Source organism: Mesitornis unicolor, unplaced genomic scaffold, assembly GCF_000695765.1.
Source record: "Mesitornis unicolor isolate BGI_N332 unplaced genomic scaffold, ASM69576v1 scaffold385, whole genome shotgun sequence".
Lineage (NCBI taxonomy): Eukaryota > Metazoa > Chordata > Aves > Mesitornithiformes > Mesitornithidae > Mesitornis > Mesitornis unicolor.
The window spans coordinates 49,104-73,077 of record NW_010184582.1 but is presented as its reverse complement, the minus strand read 5'-3'; the positions used below and the strand labels follow the sequence as shown (position 1 = coordinate 73,077).

At 45.8% G+C, this 23,974-nt stretch overlaps 1 protein-coding gene across 1 annotated transcript; it reads right to left on the bottom strand.

The window, feature by feature from the left end:
• Positions 1 to 406: 406 nt before the first annotated feature.
• On the bottom strand, positions 407 to 22,823 carry SLC5A9 (solute carrier family 5 (sodium/sugar cotransporter), member 9). Its single transcript, XM_010184489.1, has 14 exons — positions 22,770 to 22,823; positions 21,394 to 21,465; positions 18,773 to 18,877; positions 16,766 to 16,930; positions 14,059 to 14,164; positions 13,461 to 13,541; positions 12,477 to 12,682; positions 11,537 to 11,672; positions 10,514 to 10,621; positions 10,191 to 10,341; positions 8,821 to 8,989; positions 8,061 to 8,276; positions 2,582 to 2,729; positions 407 to 615 (listed from the first exon to the last, which is right to left on the bottom strand). The coding sequence occupies exons 2-14, from the start codon at positions 21,406 to 21,408 to the stop codon at positions 407 to 409; spliced, it is 1,815 nt and encodes a 604-aa protein (XP_010182791.1). The 5' UTR covers positions 21,409 to 21,465; positions 22,770 to 22,823.
• Positions 22,824 to 23,974: the final 1,151 nt, after the last annotated feature.

Here is a 23,974-nt window from a genome sequence, read left to right as displayed (position 1 = left end):
ACACCAGTGTAAACCAGAAGTCCTTCCCCTAAGAGCGGTGGTGCAAAGCCAGCCCTGAGCTGGTCTGTGAGGGGAGCGAGGACCCAGTCGTACTACAGCTGGGCTTTCCAAAGCCTTTGCTCCTTGCTGGGCTCACCTCTACACCTTTAGAATTGACCCCAGACCTCCTGACCACATGATGTGCCACACCTCCCCTGTGTCCTGGATGTGACCAATTCTGAGTCTTGGTCACACATTATCTTATGGAGAAACCAAGCCCTGCAGTCATTTCCAGCAAGCTGTGTCCCAGGAAGGGCTTCGACATGGTGTGCTGGTGCCACCTCGAGGGTCTGCGTCACCCTTGGCTTGAACATGAAGATGAGGACCCCTGAGAGAAACCAAAGCCACGTGCTGCCTGACCCCCACCTCAGCCAAAATATGCCCATAGGAAGACATTAATGGTCAGCAGGAGAATAGCATTAACATTGCACACAGTCCTCCAGAGGTGCTTTTCCTCGATGCTGGTGAGTCTCCGCTCCAGGGCAGCTCTCTCCTCCTGGGACAGGGTGGGTGTGGGACTGGTGGAAAGACCGCAGAACCACAAGTACAGCATTTTCCACCAGGGAGGTTTGACTGCTGCAAGAGACGGACCAAAAAACGGGTGTTATCATCTAGCTGGGACTCTCCCCTCCCTCCTTCCATTAGTTTGAAGGTGCACTGACCAAGCTGGAGTGGGGCTTGAGATGCACCTTGGATAGGGGATGCAAGATGATGATGGGAGATGGAAAGAAAAGGGAAGAGAAGGGAAAAGAAAAAGCTCTGCCTTGACCATGTACAGCATAGCCTGATTAAAGTTGGTTGATTGCAACACCAATCGTTCATTAGTTAGTTAAGAGACCTCTTCCCCCTCCTCCCCAACCCAGCTTCCTGACAAATTTCACAAATTCCTGACAGCAATGGTGGTCCATTTAGAGATGTCCTGGCTTATTTATTACACACAACATGTGTTCTAATTGTCAGCCCTGTCCTGTGTGTATTTCACTGGCCGTTCTTTCCAAATACAACCTTTTTTTTGAAATGCAGAATGTCATAAGGCCTTGAAAAAGGTGTTACTTGGGGAAGAAGAGGAAATTAAAAAAAACAAAACAAAACAAAACAAAAAACCAACAACTCATTAAACTGTCAGCTGCTGTGTTTTGCATTTCCTTTCCCATCATTACTAATTACCAAAATACCAAGACATTAATTTAAAAAATCTGAGCTAGTTAACTAGGAATTGATAAGAAATAATAAATAATGCTGAATGTCTGCATTCAACTTAAACCCAAACTTATTCTATTGGGAAAAAAAACCAAACCTAAGGTATTTCTTTAATTGTTCACTTCTGTTTAGCTTGACTGTAATTGGTATCAGTGCCCTTTGAACTGACCATCGAAAGGAAGAAGTGAAGAAATCTTGTCTATGTGCCTTTGATCTGAATTTTTCTCAGAACCTAGGAAGGTTAAGCTCAAAACCAGAAAGATGCCTTTTTAATAGACTTATTCTGTGAAAATAAACCTCTGTCCACTCTGAAAAGAACTTGCCTATGTAGCATCTCCCACTGCTGTTCTGTCTCCTGTCACATCTTTAAGTTCATTTGACTCTTTGCTTTCATTCTTATTAAATACTGTGGGTAGGACACACAGCTATTTAAGCAGTTTGGGTATGAGTTTTTAACCATGGCTTATATCCTAGGGGAAGATGATACGTACTATTAGCATCATGTAAATGAGAAAACTGAGGCTTGTAGATTTATCCTAGGACATCCACAAAGTGCACACATCTGCTCCTAGTGTCTCATGGTCCCTTCGTGATGCTATTTTGATGCAGTACGTTACAGCATCACTGAGGGGGTTTGGCTGGCAGAGCTCACGCAGGAGAAAGGAGGAGACCTCTCTAGCACGTACACCAGGGTTGTATCTCCTAGCATTGACGAGGGCAGGAAGGGGCGCCACTTCCATATGTGGAAAGTCAGCTGCTGCTTTGGTTGTGCCCACGGTAGTGCAACAGAGCCTCTCAAGAGCACCTTGGTGAGACAGGAAGACAGGTGCAGCATCATGCACAAAGCCCCCATCTCAATGGGGTGAGGAGCAGCATCCCAGCAGCACAGACCTCCACCCTCCCAAGCGACGTTCGTAAGTGGTTCGTAAGCTCGAGTTGACTCCCCTCTAAGGAGTCCAGCACATTATTAAGTGTCCAGGGCTGAAGTGCTAAAATAATGCTGTGACAAGGGCAGAGCTGCACTGGGGTAGTTTGGTGACATAAACAACTCATCCAAGTTAGAAGGAGGAAAAACATTTTAGTGAATGTTGGGTTTTCTTTGTTTTTCAGGAATGGCAGCTCTTCTGAGTCCTTCAGAGGACTGTGACATGAAGGTAAATGCTAGAAGATACGTTGGGAGGCCCAATAGCCACAACACACTCATTTGTCTCGTCCTTATAACTGGTATAGCCAGCTCCAGAGAATGCAACTGATGGCCTCTCATGAGCTTTAGAGAGACCTGCATGAGATCTTGGCTGTGTACTCCCACTCACATAAGCGTGTTTGTTCCCAACCAGCCTACCTGCCTCCTCCGTATTGCCTGAATCCGCACTTTCAACCAAATCACTCTCCCCGTTGGCTGGATTGATCTGTGCTGCTTCGGTCTTGTAATTTTTCAGGTCAATGGCAGGTGCTTTTCTGTGTCTTGTCCACCACGTCAGGCGAGCCAGCTGCAAAGAGGGACAGAGAGCAAACCAGTTCTTGCCTGCCAGTACCAGACTGGTGTGCCAGTCATGTTCCTCTCTGGGGGGCACAGATCCAAGAAGCTGCTGAGAGACCTGTTCTAGGGTGATGGCTGTTCCCCCACTTTCTCTCACCTCTCTTCTGCACAGGTGCTGGAAAAGAAGGCTGGTACCACCCAGTTAGAGCTGAAAAGCTGAGAAAAAGGGTGAACTAATCTAGTTTCTTTCCTTCTACTTTTAATTAACCCTTTCTATCCCTGTCTCTACCAGGAGTAACCTTTCAGTAGGCATTGAAGAAGCAGCTTCCTATTTGCGAGGCTTGACATGAAGTAATGATGATCTGTGTCCAGAATGGCAGCCTTCCGCTGGGAAGGGTAATAAAATCAATTAAAAAAAAAGAAAAAAACACACATAAAAAAGCAACAAACTCCTCTCTGGATACAGTCAATCACAGGCAGGAATTGTATCCTCAGCAGAGAAATACCAATTGGATGTTGGCATGCAGATATATGGCCATAGGAACACTGGTATTTGAGCAGCTTCTTCTCTGGGATGTGGGGAGGGACTGGAGGATGTTCTACCTCATCTCAGTTGTAGTTTACAGGAAAACAAAACCCAATGTGAACACAAATAGGATGAGCTTACATAAAGCAGCAACCTGTACATCCTAATAAGCTTATCTCAGGGCTCTTAGTGGAAAAGCAGCAGTGTTGTGTCTCTGCTCTGCAACTGCATGTCTTCAAGAAGCACAATTGTGTGCAAAGACAGAGCCATGGCAGCAAATATCAAGTGACAATTCACAGGGAGAATTGTGCCATACGTTAGACCAACAGGGGCGGTCATAACTAGAAACAAAATGAGCTCTGGACACACGCTGTAAGACTTGCCTGTGCAAACACCGCCTTCTCTTTTGTTTGTTTGTTGGTTGGCTTGGGTTCTTTTTTCCTTTGTTTTTTAATTCTAGTTTTCTCTGTTGAGCCAATAAAAGACATTACCTCTCTCTGCAGTCTTTCAGGGAAAGAACCATCAAAAGCCATGAAAACAAATCAGTCCTGGAAAGGCAGCTTTGGCTGCTTTCTGCTCTGCTGTACAAAATTAGGAGGTCTGAAACTCATATCATGGTGCAAGTCTGAGTCTTCTCCTTCCTGGGACACAGGGAGTGCACAGGAGGCATTAATCTTGCAGACCCCACAGTGGTCCTTTTGCCAGCTGTGGAGTGATGTTAATGATCCCAGGGGCTCAGGTGTTTGAATTTAAGCCAGGGCTGCTGCTTCTGTGGCTGACCACGGCCACCGAGCGGCTTGGTGACATTGGCACTTCCAGAGCTCTGCATGCTCTGTCCGAGCTGGGCAGCAGGGACCACGCTCATCAATCCCACTCAAACGCAGCTGCCCAGGTCCATGGGCTGCCCTCCCTCTCCAGCCTGCAGAGGAGCCGCAGAATGGGACCGGGACAGTGAAGCTGCAGCGGTGACAGCAGGTCAAGGAAAGTCACACCTTTGCCTGCCTCGCTGCTCTGCCCATATGGAAATTAACATCTCAGATGGGTCACTTACAAAGTAACGTGAGTTTAATTTTTGAATTTTACTCACACAAATCTAGGCAGGAGTTTCCAGCTGACACAAAATGTTGCATAATTTCCAGAAGATTTATAGCTTTATTTAAATCATTTTCAACCAAGATGAGCATTGGGCAGGGCTAATCTTTCTTGTCACGATGTGCTAAATTGCTTTGATTTGATGATCCTCATCTTTCTCAAGGATTCCTTTTTTTTTAATCACTTAGGAAGTGTCACTGAAGCACAGCAAAGTTTCAGAGTACTAAAGGATTTCAAAAACTTTTTTTCTTTTCCCTCCTTTTCCCATGTGTCACTGAATGACTGCCTTAATATTGCAGCAAAGTCTGCAAGGGCTGCAGTTTTCCTGGGGCTGAGACTGCCAGACAGGAGCGATTTCTAGTTGAAAGCAGCATAAATACACAGGTAACCTCGCCACATATCATCCCACTGATCCATCCAGGAGCTGGTGCTTTGACCACGGCCAACCTGTTCAATAAAGCAAACCACCACCCTAGGGAGGCAAAGCCTCACACAAATGCTCCAGCTTCAAGCTTCCTTGCAGTGGGTTTTGGCTGGCTGAATTCCTTAAGGTGCCCCTTTCTCCTCTTTACCTTCACCACAAGGACATAGGCTGGGGTAGACCAGCAGCACTGTGTGGCCATGGAGGCCACCATGTGGCTGGCTATGCTTTCCTGGCACAGATTTACAAAGGGATGGGGATAGGAGAGGCAGATGATGATGCGTTTTGCGTGCCTGGAGAGAGCAATCAAATACAGAAATAAGGAGAACTGATGAGGTAGCTGCACTAACAGAATTGACTTAGACCTCAGAAATGCAGCCTGAGGCCACCATGCCCAAGAGTAAGGGAGCAGGGGGATAGCCACATGGTGGGTTCCGGGAGCCCTGTGGCTCTGTTCCCCACTGCAGAGCCATGCCTGGGCAGTGCTTGAGGAGCCCTGTGTTCCCCTTTGTTTGCTCCTCTCTGAGTGCCTGTTTCCCTCAGGAGCTGAGCACACTTTGCTGCCAGTGGCACTAAAAGATGTCGTGGGAGCTTCAGTTGCAGCACCTCGAATGTGCACAGTGTGGGTTCAGTCCAGCCAAAGCGGGCTTGGTGCTCCTCCGAGGCCACGCACCTAAAGAAGGCACTGAAGCCAGACCTGAGGCACAGGGAAAACATCCTTGACTCCAGAATACATCAAGTAAAATTGCCAATCCATCAGCCTGTCTGGGTGAGCCCTGACCCCTGGTGAGGTGACCTGCTCGTGTGGTACTTGTGCTTTGTGGGCTGCTCCGCTCCCTTTTCAACCTCACATTCTCCTTGGACGAGGGAGTTTGCAAGAACTCAGCAAAGTTTTTCTTTTGTTGTTTGTAAACTAGAATAAATCCTTCTGTTCCAAAATGCCATCTGGCACCTGACAGTTGTGTTTCAGCTTCACAGTCTCAAATTTAATTGTAAGCTCTTTTGCAGGGTTTTCAAGGACGGCATGACACAATATGGACTACCTACAATGAAGACATATGAACTCTGGAGCATACCAAACAAATTCCTTGCATACTTGTTCTCCAGCACAGCATCAATCACCACAGGGATGGGAGACTGTCCAAAACAGCAGGAGAAAATGCTACAGCTTGCAGTTCTTGGGCTGTAATTCATTTAAAGTCAGGCACATTGGCTGTACCACTGTAACACCAGATACAAATCTCTTTTCTCCTTTTGCCCATTTACTATCCGAAAAGCATCAAGATTCAATATTTGAAGTTGTTCAGTGTAGATCCTCAGCTGGTGTAAAGCAGCATAATGGCTCAACATCTGCTCCTGGTCTTTGAAGGCAATGGAGCTATGCTGATTTACATCTGCTGAAGTATGATCTATCACTATATTTCTTTGACTTTCTCTTTGGTGGCTTGTTTTTCTTTTCCTTTTGCTTGACAAAATAAATGGTGTAATTCGTAGATCTTATACAGTGTCTTTCATCATTTCATCTCAAAGCACTGCACAAGATGAGGGCTAGCAGAATTAGCCCTATGCAGTTTTTATGGGGGAAATGTCTGAGGCTTATAAAGTGAATTACACATGGGACTGGGAATCACCAGAGCTTCCGATATCCTCAGCCAGGATGCCCACTACCAGCCTCTCCCTCTCAACCACTATCATGGGGACATACAGGCCTTTCACCACAGGTTTGCCCACTTGCATGCCAGCAATACAAGGTCACTAATGGCTAAACACAAAGTTCAGGTGGTAGTTTCTACCAAGAGGGTCAGAGCCTGACACATCCATCCTGATTTCCACATCCTGCCCTTCCTTCCTAAAACACTTCTGTCTTTGAGCCATCCCAGCACAGCCACAGACTAACTTGAGATTAGGAGGCAAACCTAACACCATGAGAAACCATGCCACCAGGAGTGATGGTCCAAACCTACAGCTGTGCTCATGCCTATGGCAAAAGTTGGGGTGAGTCTGACTACATCAGGGAAAACCTCTTTTCCTGATGCTATTGCAGCAGGTCTTCATTCTAAATGACCCCTCTTAAAATGTGCTTTAAATGTTTTTATACCTCCAAGGTCAAACTAAAAAGCTTGTAGGTGCTGTGGCCAGTTTTCTTCATTTCCTGAACTGTTGGTATGATATTCACTGTTTGCTTGTGCTATGTTAATGCGTCTTATCTTGCTGCTGCTGTGGGCAGGAAACACTGCACATGTTTTGTTATCATAGGTCAGATGATGAGTGGGAACTCATTAAACCACTGTAATTAATTGCTGGCAACCATCTGGCCACCCCTGAGCTGTAGTGAACAACGTAAGCAGCAGAACTAATGGTGCCTCCTTGCCAGTATTTCTCTCTCCCATGTGGATCCTCTGATAGCTAATAAAAGCCGAGACTTTATCTCAAAGCAGACACAAAGACAGCATCTCTCTCCCCCTCTGATCTATCTGAGCACCTGCTTTCATGTAATCTTTAGGAGCTGGGTATCTGACACCACTAACATTCAATCAAACATTGATGGAACTGGTTAATGCTTTACAAGTTATGAGGAAGCAACAGATAGAAAATGCTATCATGGCATCACCTTCATTTCCTCCTGCAGTTAGACAAGGAAAAAAAAACCAACAGCTCTTTTAAATATCTCCAACAACCTTTGTTTGGAGGTAGATGGCAGGTTTTTTTATATTGACAATCGCTCTAAAACTTGCGTCTGGAAAGAATTGCTTTAAGGTTTTATTACACAAAGCCTCCGAACTCTGCACCATTTTAATGTGCTAAGTAAAAGAAAGTTGTGCCTGACTCAAAGTTCTTAAATGTAATTGAGATCACATTGGGACAAAATGTTATTTTCCTAAATGCCCATGTTGCAAAAGATATTAATCTTGTTTGCTCGCAAGATTGATGCTGGCTCTGCTGAAACAGGGTAAATGCTACAATTAGATATATTTAATTCCTCCTCAGCAGTGCTCTGTAATACGATTTCATCTCCTTCCCCCCTCTTATTTTCTTTCTGTTCCAGTTATGATGGGCTGTGGTGTCTGCCCAGCTCTAGGCACAGCATGGGGACTCACACTCAATTTGAAGCACTCAGAACTTCAGGAAGCATTAACACTATGCAACCTGGGGAATTGAAAGCTGAGGAGCAAGGGTTTCTTTGCAGCATATGCATTACACACCATTTCTTAACCATGGGAGGAAAGAAAAGGAGAGATTTCAGAGATTTTTGGAAACTAAGTGGGGTCTCTGAGAAAAGGGTGCCACTGCAAGTCACTTACCTTATCCTCAGGGATTGGTGGGGTGCAAAGACTAATGAGGACAATGATAGCCGCAGTGAGGACACATAGGATGAGGGCAAAGTATAGGTAGTGTAAGTCCTTTAGCACAGCTGGTCTCCTGTCCTCCTCGCCGCAAGACGGTGTGCTATAAATAAACTCGATGATCATCCGAACGAGACCAATGACGAGCCCAACCATGAGGCCCCAGAAAGCACCCTGAGAAAAAGCAAGCGTAAAGAAAAGGTCACTGCATGTTGCCTTTGGTTAAAATTTTCTCTTATTTTCTTCTTTTCTCTTCCTTTCTCTTTTCCTTCACCAAGACCTTTGATGCCTGAAGGAAACCCACACAGGCATGCATCAAAGAAGGATGTTTTCAGTTAAAAATCCTCATTTTTCTCTTTCTGCCCTTGAACATGGAACAGACAGAGCACACACAATGCAACAGTCTCTTCCTAGTAACATGCCTTCAGTTAGCCTTTCAGACATCATCCCTGAAGTGCGGAACAACTTTCCCTTTTGTGCTTTCAAATGAGACTGCCAAGAACTACCACTTGCAGTGGCTTCTTGGAAGCAAACATGCATACACTAGAGACTGGGCTAAGATCTACTAATGCATGTCAGGGAAAGGCTGTCTAATTGCCACTTTAGCCAGACTGGCTTTAAGTTTAGAGTCTCAAAGGCTAGGTAGTAAGGGGAGAGTTATTTATTTATTTTATAAAATTAAACATGTATATCAATTAGTTGTTGAAACTCCACTTACAGGCTCATTAATCCTCTTGCAGAAGATTGCCAAGATGAAGAGAGCTGTGATCGGTGGGGCTAGATAGCTGGTTATAGACTGAATGTAGTCAAAGAGCTTGCCACTGTTGGCTGATTGAATGATCGGGATCCAAAGGATACTGATGACTACAAGGATGAGGATAAAGACCCTGGAAGATGAAGATAAAATATTAGCTCTGCAGGCAGCGGTAGACTCCACCTGAAAATGAAGTTTTGCAGGATAACACACTTCCAACTGCTCTCAGAATATCCTAAGAAAAAGAATCCACAGATTACTCTCAAGAAGAACCTTTCCCTGTGTACACAGGAAAAGAGAAAATTTTTCTCTTCTAGAAAGTCAATTCAACCAATTCCCAGAGCTAACTCCACATACTTCAGAGTGAGCTGAGCTAGGACTTGCCAGTCAACAGGCACAAGAGATCCACAAGGGTACGGTGGCTCCTACCATGAGCTGGAGCAGTGCAAGCCCCTCGACCTGGCGTGTCCTAGAGAGCGATGCATTCTTCAAAGGACTAGTTTTTGGATGTGACAGAGAGAAGGAGCTGGAAGCTTGTGGAAGCAATCTTTCTGTCACTTTTCCATGCAGAAAACATGCTCAGCCTCATGCCTTACCCAAATTCCAATTGATCTCCTGCTTATTAAAACTGCTTCTGGGGTCTCAGGTGCATACCATAACTCTCCTTCATCTTTGTGCCCTATGTTTAGGTTTCTCTGTATTGCTCAACAAGAGGTACTTTCCCTCTCACCATTCTACAGTGGTGGAGTGTGAGATTGCCTGCAGCCTTCACCAACTCCCACAACTAAATTTAGAAACTTAATGCTCATGACTGGAGAGGAAAAGCACCACAAATAGGGAGAACGCAGCTTAAATTCTGCTATCGGGAGGAGAACTTTATATGTCCGTGATACGATGCAGCACCAAAGCTTGCTTGCAAAGGGCACTATAACTTTTCAGAGAGACTGAGTCCCAGCTCTCTGTGCTTTTCCCTGAAAAAGGGAGTAATTGCAATTGATCACTCCTAGCTGATGAAAAAATAACATGTTCTTAAAGACCTCTGGTGACAGTGACTCCAGACCACCTTTGGCTTTTCTAAAAGTTACACTTAAGGCAGTATTTATGTTAAGTTCAGAAAAGAGAGAGAGAATGATCTTCCTAGCTCAGTGGTACACCCAGTGTTTCTCTTTGACCAGATCTATCTGAGACGAAGCTGAAAAATGTAATGCTCATTCCAAGTCTGCATTTCTGTTCTATATTTTAGGCACCAGATATTTCTCAGTGAGCCCAGACCAAAGGATGTAAATGTTGCATTCAGATGATGAGAGAAATGAGATATAAAGAAATGTAAGGACCTGCCCACGATCATCAGCTCCTGCTCCGAAGCCTTTTTGCGGATGCGCTGCCAGATGTCTATAACGAAGAGAGTGCTGCTGCTGTTGAAAATGGAGGTGAGGGAACTCATCAAGGCTGCCATCATCACGGCAATCATCAAACCCCGCAGCCCTGGGGGAGTAAAAATAGGGAAGGAAAATCAAGATCAGACCTTTGGCCTCTCAGCGCTGTTTTTTCATCCTGATGCATGGTAATTGCAGTAAGATTTCCTCAGCCTTAGGATGGATAAAGGCAGCTGATCCCACCAGGCAGAGCCACCTCCACAAGTGTAAAGGTTTCTCACCATCAGGCATGAGTTCTATCACGAGTTTGGGGTAGGCAATGTTGGAGCAACCCACTGCAGCTCCACAGACTCTTTTACAGATGTCCGGGTCCACGCAGCCCACTTCATCTGTAGGAGACAGGAAAATGACAAGAAATCAGTGTAAACCCAGTTGAGCCATAGGGTGTTTAGTCCAAGGGAACAATTCTTGATGCCTTGAGTAGTTTTGTATAAATTCAGAGACGCAGCTGAAATACAGCTAGAATGAGCAGAGCTGATGAACATCTTACATTGTAAAATAAAGGTGAAACTTTGAGATGACATCTTGCAATTCTGTTCAGGGTACAGATATAATTCTCCTGCACGTTGCATAACTGTAAGCCTTGATGGTTTGTCCTTTGTAGGAACTGGACTGTGTCCATGAACCTGTCAGTTGGGTTACCAAGGATGTTGCAGGCTGAGTTACTCCTATTTGAGGAAATCTGGGAGAGAGTCATGCACTTGTACTTTCCTCATCCAGGAGGGGTCCTCCTAAGGGGGTATTCTTCCTGGGAAATGGCATGCTCTGGAGATATCAGCAGTGAGAGTTCCTTGGGAGACAACAGAAGAGGAGCACTTGCTCGTTCACAAAGGAGGGCTGTTTTGCATAATCCACCAGAAATTGCATGAATCTGTGTGTTAGATGGCTAAAACTCTCAACAAATACCTAATGACCCATATGACCTGAAAGACAACCTCAGTGCTTCGTGTATTGCATCTCACTGATTTCCTCCAGCTAGACAGATGCATGCAATGTCCACAGCATGGAGCTATATGACCCCAATGGCAAAATATACCTCATATGGATACTCCTAGTGACTTCTCCCACCATAGGAGCACTGGAAGTGGAGGAAGGGCATGGGAACACCATTGTACAACAGGAATTTGTATGAGCATGCCTGCAGGACAGCAGTTTCTGAGGTGTAAACGTGCTGGCAAACCTGTGTGGGATTAGTGGTCATGACAGGTATAAAGCCCTGTGGCAAGGAACATGGGAAGACTTACCTGGGTAAAGAGCTCTGCTAATCATTCCTGGCATGACAATGAAAAACATAGGGAAGATTTTCAGATATCCTCCCAGCACTGATCCACCTTTGGCATGGGAGAGGTTCTTGGCAGAGAGAGACCTCTGGACTATCACCTGCAACCAGTGCAGAAAGAGAGCAGAGCATAAAATGGAAGTACTACAGAGAGAGCAGCGTCCGTCCTCTCTCTGCCTCTCCTCCTCATGGATGACTTTCATCCAGCAGGATCCCTGGGTGTTTTTGCATGCCAGTGGCAACTTTCCCATCTCAGTGGACTGCAGCCGGCTGCCACTGCTCAGTGCACAGACTATAGGAGAGGGCAATGTGGAAATTTCCTTTACAGGAATTATTTCGCCCTTGAGTGAAATGAAGCCACCTTGAGGACTGGAGACAGCAGCTGTACAGCAGCAAGAGACAAGGAATGATGCAGACCGTGGGTGTTTTGGTAAATGTTCAGTGGTAGATTTTCATAATTATCCCATCTTAAAGCACAAAAGCACCACATCTTGAGAATCAAATAGAGTTTTCCTTGTTTGTAGCTTGGAAAGGAATAAGAAAAGTGAAAACTCCCAAAATATGAATGGCATGTCTGGAGGTCTACACAAGGTCACTGCAGAGCCAGTTCCAGATCCACATTTTTATATCTGTCACGCTAACTGCATGAAGACCCTAGGTACTCACCAGCCCAATGTGAGATAAAGACGGCAGAACATAACCTGCTCCTTCTGCACTAAGAAGTGCACAAAATTAGCAGCTTGCCGAGAAGGCGGAAGGAGTGAGATATTCTGATCTAGACCAGTAAAAAGGTAGTAACTCCTGCACAATGAGACACAGTCATGTTTCAGCTCACAGATGAACTGAGGAGTGGACTAGAAATAATAGTGTGGTGGTTTGCCTGGAGAGGGAAAGATTTTCTTTACCTGGTCAGTGCACCAACACCAAAGAGCCAGCACAGAGAGGCCAAATGTAAGGCCAGGCCAAGGAATGTCTCCTGTGACTGGATCTCTGAACAAATGAAAGGCATCCGCACGTGGGAGGTGACAGGTTGTGTTTGGGACTATGATCTTTGGTATTGCTGTGCTGTATTTCTCCTGAAGTCCTTCATACCAGCCAACTTTCTCAAATCCTGAAAAGAAAATGCCAGTGATTTAAGGTCTAGTGCATCCTGCACAGTTATTTCTTTATCTGAGTCTCATGATTACTTTTCTTTTCTCTTATCTCTTCCTCTTATCTCCTTTCTTTTCATTCCGCCCTCACTTTTGGCAGTCAAGGTTTCTACAGGAGTCAGGTGGAATTTGCCCAAAGTCCTTGTGGTTTTAACAGTGCATCCTGGAAGAAGATCAATGCAGGAAAATCTCCATGATCCTAATCCCCACAACATCCTCAGTCTTTGCGCATATACATACCCTCCAAGACCTAAAGCAGGAAGGTATGACATGAAACAAGATATATCTGTATATCTGTTTGCCAAGAAGGCTTAAAGCAAAGACTGATGATGGTCAGTTCCTTGTTGCTTTTTTATTTTTTATAATGCTCAGTTACACCCATATGAATCCACAGTAACTCCCAAAGTCAACAGGGAAAGTCAGCAGAATTACTCTGAATTTACATGAGCACAGTGAGAGCTGAATTTGGCTTTGGGGATGCAGTTTTCCAAGCTCTTTGGCAACTCCAGGTAAACCCAAACTGGTGAGGTGCAGTTATCCAGAATCGCACCTCCATAGGGTTAGTGCAAAGGAAGGAGGAAGTCTGACAGCTTGGCAAATGAAAGTTATGCTGGCACAACTTCTGAGTGGTTAAAACTCATTTCTGCACCATACATGAAAGGGTAAAGTACCCTGCTAAGGTCTAATGACCTTGGGACCATTAAACTAGTGTATGATGCCACTGCAGGTTCCCCTTACCTATGAACATGAGGACCAAAGCTCCCAGCACCATGATCAGGGTCTGCAGCGCATCCGTGTATATCACAGCCGTTAAACCGCCTGTCAGGAGAACCAGAGACAACAGGCAGGATGCACCACCTCGTACAATGAAACAGGTATCCTTGGCCCCAGTTGTGTGATTTCAGGACAGACCCGCTGGGAGAAGCTGGCACTGAGCTGGTCCCCAGAAACCCTTCTGTGAGGAACAGCCTGAAGGGCTTGTCCATGTCCATAAGAGGACTTGGAGGTGGTTAAGCATCTTAATATCTAAAAATGCTAATGTTGCAAAAAGAGAAAAAAAGATCAAATATGGGTGGTAGCTATCTGCACAGAGGGAGTCAGGAGCCCTCTTCCTGGCTCCTGGATGTTTCCCCCATACCAGTTTCCTTTGGACTAGGATAGGAGAGTGGAATAGCCAGAGGTCTCCAGCAGCTGAAATTGATAGGGCAGGTACGACCAGCAATGGGGGAATCTCTCCCTCAGACCAGGACCTGAATACTTTCCCCTGTGTAGGAAAGGGGAAACACATACCCTAGGATCCAGTTTTATAGTATTTCTTTTAAAATCAGCTATTTACCAGCTATGGTGTAGACAGCAGTCACTGCCAGCAAGACCACAGTGGACAAGTAGAGGTTCCAGCCCAAAGAGATTTGGATGAACAATGCTCCGGAAAAAATGTCTGTCTGGAACAAAAAAAACCAAAACCCAAGGGCAGTCTGGCATTAGCAGTGCTTCGTGCAAGTGAAATCTAATAAAGCAGCCTGACGGCCTCTGCGGCTGAAAGTGCCAATGAGGGAGGACACCACGAAGGTGAAGTGGAAGGGGAGGAGAGAGCAGGGGGCTGCTGGCCGCGAACGTTCTTGTTCTCAGTGTAAGGAAAGTCTTTTCTCCAGATCAGAGCTCTCAGCATCTGCAAACTGGGGCAGCAGGAAGATGAAAATCCCACACTAAGGGACTACAAAGGAACCAAAACACTGTCTTACAGGCAGCCTTCACTGCACATAATCCTCACTGGCACAGACAGGTACTGGTGGAAACTGCCACTCCTTGTGCTGACTGTGAAGACATCCATGGGGAGCAGGAGCCTACGTATCCACAGGCAGACACAGGAGGGAAAGGGGGACGCATAGCAGAGACCAAGTTCTTCCCAAGACTACATCTTGGTGTCCTAGTGCCCAGGAGTTACTCCTGCTTGAATGACCCTAAAGAATCACTGAAGTCTTGTGCCGTGATTTATTTATCTGAAAAGGTCAACAGCTTGCTTTTTTACTTACACAGTTCATCGTACTAGAATGACTCCAGAAAATCAGGTTATACCTGCTGAGGACCTCACTAGAAATACAGAAACCCCCATTGGCTTTGTTTTGTTTGGATCTACTGGCAGAGAGTGAAACCAGAAACTGGGTGAAACCTGGACTTATACAGATAACATCATTCAGATACAGAAGGTGATATAGGAGATGTGTGTATTGGGAAATTCATCTGAAGGACACCGACAGACCTGGTGTCGGCTGAGATACAGGTGAAGACATCTGTCAAGGGAGACAGAAGGGATGGGGCAAGATTTCTATGTGCTGTGCCTGAAATAAGCACCTTAAAAGCAAGCACCCAGAGCAACTCCTAACCTCTGCAACCCTGAGACAGGACAAACACTGTCAGTGCATCACAAAAACCACTGTGTCTTCTGGTTTCTTACTTCCCAGCAGGAAATACAAACACCTCTGTAGCCATGCAGGATCAGTCCTTTGACAACACTGTTTATTGAGATCTCTGTTTTAATTTGCTAGCAGGAAAGACTCTGCAATGCCCTACTTGCTAACCTATGTTTGGGCAGAAAACACACAGAGAAAAATCCTTCTTGTAGCCAACTGCCTGCTGTCCAGCCAGCCGCTAAATGAGCTCTCCACAAACAATAGCACTGCTTAATAGAAAGCACCTGTCATGCCCATAAACTCCACCAGCCACATCCGTCAGCCACGCATGAATTAGCTGCACGGAGGAGAAACCACTGACATGAAACCGCAATCACTGAGGCCAGGGTCCTGCTCGGACAGGCATTGGCAAACACTGCTCTGCTGAAGGTCATTTTGAAGGACTCGTCTGTTTTCATCACATACATTGACTGTGGGGATGTGCACATTGTGGTGCTGCTGCAGGAGAAATTTTCCATTTACCCCTCGTGGGTAAAGAGGCTTCAAATGCCTCTTCGCAAAACCTCATCCTGGGCAATGCTTCAGTCCCACAGGGCACAGCTCCTGGAGGTTGTGGTGACGGCAATGGGTGACATGACCAAAAGCTGGCCACTAGAGGAGGAAATCTATACCATATTCCCAGCCTGGAGCTCCCTTTAATGCACCTCCCAGGACCTAAGACATAGTTAGCCTGGAAGAAGGATCCTGAAATCAGCTGCAAATGGCACATGGGTGCCTCATCTCCAGTCAGTGTCTTCCAAGGCAATTTGAAATCTAAATACTTCAGTAGGGTCTAGTGAACACTGACTTGTACCAGGCATGGGACAATTGGCTGGAGACAAAAGACTGATATTTTTAGTCCCTGTAATGGACTCTGGAATATAGTCCTCTCCCTCAACAGGCACAGGTAGTTCTTAGCAATTCTCTGAGTGTTAAGTTCTCTCTCTTTATTAATGGCATTTAAATGAAGGTAAATATCCAGTAGCTTATATCTCTTTTTGGCTACCAGCAGGGTACAATGCTACAAGCAATTCAGGAAAGATGCTGAGTTTTGTCTTAAGCCAGAACCTACCTCTCTTTCACCATTCTCTTTTTATACAACAGAAGTGACAGAAAAAGAGAGGAACAATCATAACATAGCTAATGCTGTAAACTCAGCTACAAGAACAACAGCAGGTTTATGATAATTTAAGAGATTTCTCATATACAAGATGCAGCCAGCCAGATCCTCAAATGGTGTAATGCTGCAGTTCCCCTGTCTATATTGCCTAAGGTTTGATCTGATAGAAAAGGAAAGCTGGCAGACAGCTTATGGTACTTCTACTGCTTAGTAATTAGCTGCCATATCCCTGTAAAGTTCTTGGTGTGCATTGCTGTTTAATCAGGGCTCTCTCTCTTAGGACAGGTCTCCATGATCACTACAGAGGCGGGTATTTACTTGAGCAAAGCAGCACACTAACACACTGCTACAGTTTTTCTGGTGCTGAGCCGGTCCTTTCAAGGACACCTGAGTTATCTCATAGCAGCCCTGCATTTTACCAGCATGACCCACCCTGCCCTAGACACAGGGGTTGTGTTCAGTTGGATACATACGGATATCTTGGTGAATATATAGAGAATGAGGGACAGTACGGACATGTAGATTTGTATTCTCTGCCCTCCAAATCTCTTCTGTAGGTACTCGGGCATGGTGACCACTCCTGCTGCGATGTAAACAGGCACAAAGATCCAGCCGAGAGCCAGAAGTGCCCAGGTAGCCTGTTAAGGGGACAGAGAAAATAAAGGCACATGTTTCAACACACAGGGATGTTTTTCTCCTCTGCTCTCTCAGAGGACGTCCTAAGAATGCAGAAAAGTACAGTGCCACGCAATATATTTCGGAAGCAGTCTGACTGTTTCTCTCTGTTCGGGTGAGATGGCAAATGGAGGAATTACTACAATATAATCAGAAGCTTTTGAAGTAGACCCCTAAGCCCTGTGTCTCTCTATCATGGGTGGCACATCCTGTTCCATCTCCTGGCCTTTTGGGCAAGACGGTGTATTCTGTTGCCCTGGATCTCTGAAGGATGGTGTTGTATTTGGTGGCCTTTGAAACCACTGAAGTTGTGGCAGTGAAGAGTTAAGTGCTTCAGAGAAGGATGGCAGCATCTGTTTGTTGCTTGATTAGCAAGTGATGAGGCTGAGGCAGCAGACTGTCCCTGCGGAGCATAAAAATAAGCAACAGCAAGGCTCTCCTGGGATGTTCTCCTTGCAGGCTGATCCAGATGTTCTTCTGTCCCTAGTAGATAAAGGGGCAGTTCGGTCTCTTTGCCACACGTGAAGGGTCTTTTGGAAGGTGTAAAGGCATCCCCCATCATGTATTTCTTCTCTGAAACCCAGCAAAAGTCCAAATAGGAGACCTTGAATATAAATAAAAGCCACTGAATTGTCAAACTTCACCTCCTGGCTGTCTCGAGCCATTACCTTTCATGCAAGTACCTTACATTAGTCCGGATTTTACTTGGATCAGTTATTTAAGTTATCAAATGAAACTGATCCCTGTGAGCAGAGATTGTGAGTGATCGAGGAGAACAGAAATGGATCCTGCAGAGGCAGAGACAGGCTTAGGTAAAAGATTAGGTATGATCCCTGCAGCTGAGTGATGTCCCATGACAAAGGGAGAGAATAATGGCATATCTAAGGCCCCTTTCCAATCTGAAAGAAATTAATCTAAACTCATGAAGTTAGAGTTGCCCTGACATACAATCTTGTCTTCATGGGCTTCTAAAATTAGTTGAATAGATTTACTTAAAATACAGCAATATTGATATGTCCTACATGCACACAGGCTATGGTTTCTTTACAAAGGATTTAAAGGTGATCCTAATGGTTTAGGAAAAAAAAACAAACAGTGCAGGGAATAGATATCCCAGAAAAGAGCTTTCGGTGAGCCCTGCCTGTGCTTGGCAAGTGTCTGGCATTATTGGCAGTCTCTGTTGATACAGACAAGAGATTTAGAGTTAGGTGAGTGATGTTTATTGTGAGGCTGGCACTAATCTCACTCATCACTGCAGCTGAGAAATTTCATTAGCATCACACACAAAGGGCCTGCTTTTCATGTGCTTTGTGGTATCAATGGCAATTTTCCAGGCCACTTCAACAGGGCAGAATGAGACCTGTCTTCACACCCAGATGTTCACCCCAGAGATGTTACATTTTGTCAGCTGACAGGTGAATGCAGTGTTGCTGATTCTCATGGCTTTACACTGAATTTAGGAGCACATGCTGCTTCTCTTTATTTTTCAAATGCTTTGTACCCAGGATCCTGTGATTATCCAAGTACCTTTTCAGCACTAGTTATTTTTCATTTTAATCTCGATGAGTGCAGAGTGAAGCTTAAAAATATGGCCAAGTGCTTCTGGGAAGGTCAAAGAGCTAATAATTTTAGTGGATTCCACTTAAACTAATATAAAGATCTCATGTTTTTAAGGCTGTTTGAATGTCTGGCTTATCTTCTGAGACTTGAGAACTTGTAGTTACCGCTACTGTTAGCATCTGATTTTGGAGACAAACCCTCGGTCTCTCTGTAAACAGTGGCATCTTGTTGGCAACAAAACTTACGTTCCACTCAAAGCCCCCAACAGCAAGGCCCCCAGCTGCTCCAGTGCCTGCCAGGCCAATGAATAAGCCACTGCCCACGTTGCTTGACATCAGGGATGCTCCAATCTGAAACACACGGAACAGGCACAAACCCAGAAACTCACCTCGAGGAACTTGTGTGTCAGCCCAAGCATTTTCCCTAGGCACTCTCCTTCCCCAGGGCCTTGTCTCCTTGTAGGTATGTAGCTGGGCGCTAATGGAGAGTTGGGTTTTCCTTCTCCTTTTAAAGAAAACTAGCTTTTTATGTCTTAAAGTTGGTGTGTCTTCTCCCTTCCACCCCTCCATCCCACTCCAATGCAAAGCTTAATCTCAGAAATGGGGTTCACTTTGTCAGTGGTTCTCCTGAGATACAGGACTGTTATGAGGACTGCAATGGGGTGAGGGGAGTCTGGTGGCAGCCACAGACACTTCAGTGTCGATGAAATGTGATAGATTTCTCCATTCCCTTGTTACTCAGCCAGCAATACACCTTGTGACCCTTGCTTTACCTCTCCCCATCTTGCTGACAGCCCCATCTGTTTTAAGTCTCTCACTGAACATGCATGTGGTGGTCTACACAGCCATGGGGACAGGAGTGCTCTCTTGGAGCTCCTCCTAAGAGAGGAGATTTCTGAACCATAGCAGACACAACGTTAGAAACACGCAAACCTTTTATGTTTAATGTCTACATGTAGGTTCAAAGATACTCAGCTCTGCAGTGGGCTGGAAAATAGTAATGCCTCAGGTTAACTTTAACTATGGGCTGTAGGCATGGTGGGCCGTCCCTGCCATGGCTCATTGACAGCCTAATTGGAAGAATGCAAGCTCCAAGGCACTTTAAACAGCGCAAAGACAATCTGACTTAATTACTACTTTTATTTGGAATAAAGTCCTTTTTGTATGCCATCACCAAATCTCTCTCAGGGTCAAACAAGAAGTTACCCAAAGGACAAGCCTAGCCCTTTTGTCTCCAGAGAAACTTTGCTTTTAGTGACATCCCCTACAAGGAGCTTTTCTCTCCACAGCACTGCTAAACACGAGTAAAAGAATGATGGAATTTGATCTGCTTCTCACGTTTGAGCAATGTAAAACATTAATATGGCATCAGCACCCACACTGATTCCTGCCAAGAGCTCTGCCTTCTCATCTGTCTAAGAAAAGTCCTGATTAGTGAGCTGGCTGCTGCAACATGAATTTGCAGCTGAGGTGGGGACTGGTGCTCTCAAAAGATGTAAACAGTTTTCTTGATATCTATATCGGACAGAGAAATACAGAAGATATATTGCACAAGAGCAGCAATGCAATATCAGGGTTTGGTTGAGGCTGCCCAACACACAGCAGAAATCTGGCACCCCTGAAAAAAAAAGTAAAGTACTTGTAAGTCAGTCATGTGTTCAAGGTGACAGCCGTGAGGAGCTGAGCCTGCAGGATTGCTGCAGACGTGGAATCAGCTCTCTGATGAACAAAACTGAAAAGTGAACAGCATTAGAGGTTGCTTTGAACCCAGAATGGTAAGGCGGGAGAGCCAAGAACCAACCTGTACCCAGCAGACTGTGTGGCCACCTGTGACTGGAGCCAAAAGCAATGAGAAGGTTTTGGGGTTTGTTTTTGTTTGTTTGTTTTTAATAAAAAAGAAAGGAAGAAAAAAAAGAACAATGATGGGGAAAGAATTGTTTCATTTTAGTATCTTTTAATTTTTCTCCTCTTAATTGGAGAAAACCATCAAGCTAAGCTTTTTCATTAAATGTCACTTGGCCAAGACAGAAGTATAAAGAAAATCGGAGAAATAACAAATCTTAGAAAGGTTCATGTGTCTCTGATGGAAGAGGTTGAAAATCCAGCCTAGTGAATTTATGGGCAATATACATCCAAAGGAAAAAAAAAAAATACAGTGTTTTGTTTGAGAAGTGCATTCCATTACCCATGACTCACTGGAGAGAAATATGGTGCTAGAGTCTGGCACTGGCTGAGAAGGATCTTTATTCCTGTGGTGTTTTTATTCCTTTCAAACTTTAAATTATCTTTATATGTTCCTTTCTCTCCCAAGAAATGGCGCCTTCAATAGATTTTTTTTTCTTCATAGTGAAGATTTATACTTCAGTGGTTTGAAGTTTATATCCTTTACATTGTTAGTCAATAATCTCAACTTTGCTCTAAATAGCAAGAACTCAGAAAGTCCTGGGCTTTGGGATTATTATTTTTCTTCAGTTTCTAAATGCTTTTTACTGGATAGCACATTCCTAGATTACCTAATGCTCTCTTGGCTTGGGGACAACTGTATCTTCAGTGCACTGGGGCCAAAGAGTTTCAAACCCAGCTAGGCAGTCAGCACTCCCTCCCTTCCATCAATATGAACTTTTTTCTTGCTGACTTTAGCAGAGAATTTGAGAGTTGAGAAAACCTGAAGATGCTGAACTATCTTTTGGGCCTGGCAGCTCCACGCTGTAGCCCATTAGCAAAGCTGCATAGGATGATCCCTGGTGGATTCTCATCATCTCAAGGCATCAAAACATGTATGGACTGAGTCCTCTCACTAAACCTGCCCTCCTTACATCTGGAATTACTTTTGAACCATGAGAAAGAGAGGGATACATTTTACTCACAGGCCACCAAGTCATGGATCGTCCAGCTAGGAAATAGCCTCCAATGGTCCCCCGGCTTGCTCGTATCGATGACTGGAAGTGCAGGGAAAAAAAGTGTTTTCCTCCATTCACCCACCCTCGGGTCAGACTCAGTGTCCATCCCAGTAGCCTTGAAACATCCCATTGGCAACCTCTTGCACCACCCTGGTCCTGCTCCCTCAGGTGTCACTGCAGTCAACTGGCTCACCCTACCCAGGTCAGCACAGACAGGTAATGCATGGCTTTGACGCAAACTGAAGCAGTACTTCTGTGAAAGGCATCTAATTTTGAGAAATCTAGGGGTTTGGCTGCTCCCAGACATGTGAAGATACGTATCTGCAGGTCCAAGGAACGCTGCCCACCTTCTGATGATGGTATGGATTAAGAGGAAGCATTTTCCTCCTCACTGTCCAGTGCTCCTAGAAAATCCTTTAGAGCCAAATAAGGGAGAACACGGCACAGGGGTGAGAATAAGGGAACAGCCTCGTATCCCATGGAATGCCATCAAGGACTGCATTTGGTCACGACATGCACATGCACTCCAGGATGGTTAGCAATGCCCTGCTGTAGCTCCTGCTGCTTTGCTCCTTCAGCAAACCTCTCCAGTCTGGCTGAGGCTGACTGTGCCTGCTGTTTGCAGCAACCAGGAACTCGCCATTGGGCATCATAATAAAACAGCTTGCTGCAAAATGCTTATGCACATGGCAGCACCCAGACTGGTGAGCAGCACTGCCACCAAGCCAGGAGAAGCCTGGTCTAAGCATCAGCTCCAAAAATTGTTTTGTGTATCTGTTAAGTAGGCCAGCCTTCATCCATTGCTTCTGTCTTTCTTTGTGCAGGTTTCTGATAGTGCAGCTTTGAAAAGAAGCTGCTTGTACCTACTGAATGACTTCTCCTTGAATGTACCCATTGGGAATCAGAAAAAACACTTTGGTCAAACAGAAGATTGTAGGTCTCTATGAAAGAGGCCTCCACAAAGCAACGTGAACAAATAATTAGCAATAATCTTTCCAAAGCTTTTTCAAGTCTCATTTCAGTCTTCTCCTTCTCAGCCCCAGCTTTTCTCTTGCCCTTGGCCCTGGCCTGCCCACACCCTGGTGTGAGTCTACTTTGCAGCATGGGAGGTTGACATCCTCCCCAGAACAGCCTCCTAAGAATGGTCCCTTGGTTGTTCCCATGAGGGTCTAGGGGTGAGGGCTCACTGTCACCCCAGAAATCTGCTCAACAGGCCATGGGATAACAGTGTGTGCAGAGGGCGCCCTTCGCAGCCAATCACCTTTATACTCAGGAGGGGTCATGGGAGGATCAAAGCCTCCCCACCTCAGGCAGACCTAAACCCAGTCACCTTGGGGACTCACCCATATCCCGATGGCGAGGACAAAGGCGAAGTAAAGAACCACAACGATGATATCTGCCACCCCAAAGGCCACTGTCATATTCCTCGGTGGCACGGGCAGCTCTGTGGTGGCTGGGGTCGGCTGGCTCATGGCTGCAAGCGAGCTGCTGATTTTCTCTCTCACACTGGACTTTGGTGCATGTTGGCCTTCATCGCTTTCCTTGTAATAATTAACAGGGTGGAGAAAGTGTGAGAGGAGAGCGGGAGTCAGGCAGAACTGTGACTAACGTTTTCCCAGTAGGACCCAGCAGGAGCTTTGGCTCCACGGTACATCAGTGAGGACCCCCTCATAGCTCTGTGGTGTGAGCAACCTTCCCAGATGCTCCTGCATCCTTTTAACAGCAGTTCCCTCTCCTGCCCATTTACCAGTTGATGACAGCCACTGGGATGGCAAATGGCCAAGTGTCACACTGTCTTGTCCCCCATCCCTCTTTCACATCACTTTCTCTGCAGCATCCTAGAGAGGCAAGTTCCCCCTAAGAGGAGCTGCCATAGAAGGAAGTTGGTCTTTCTTCCTTCCCAGGGGCAGGACCCGCAGCCCCGGTGGGTGGTCAGCAAACAGGGAGCACGCGTTCAGCTGTGCATTCATTCACTTTGCAGATAGCAACAGGGGGAAGTGCTGGGAGGAGACAGGCGTTTTCTTGGCAGGCTCTCCAGCACACAGGTGGCTGGCAGAAAAGGAGTTAAGCTCCTTGGGTGACAAGCAGAGCAAATGCCAGGTCGCCATGTCTCAGGGCGTGGGAAGGTAGGAGGGGGCTGTCCCCTATCATAGCAGCAAACTGTGAACTGCAGGTCCTCCTCCCCATCCTGCTGTCTGCTTGGTGCAGCAGAGCCATTGCCCAGCTGTGAGGGACGTCTCACCCCTCTCCACCTCTTAATGCTGTGGCCAGGCAGGACCTGTAACTCCCCCCTGCACCAGGGCCCTACTCTGAGGCACTGGCAGGAGTCCAGGACAGGCCCTCCGGGTGCTTCAGTTGATGGCCATAACCCAAGAGCCTGAGGCAGGCAGATGGGCAGAGACTTGGCTTTTCAGCTAAAAAAGACCTCCCACACATTTTGGCTCCTTAAACCACCCTCAAAGCCATGGGGGCTTGTGGCATACATTTCCTCCTTAGTTTATAAATACAGACATCTCCAGACCATGGCTAACCCTGGTTCATCCTCTGG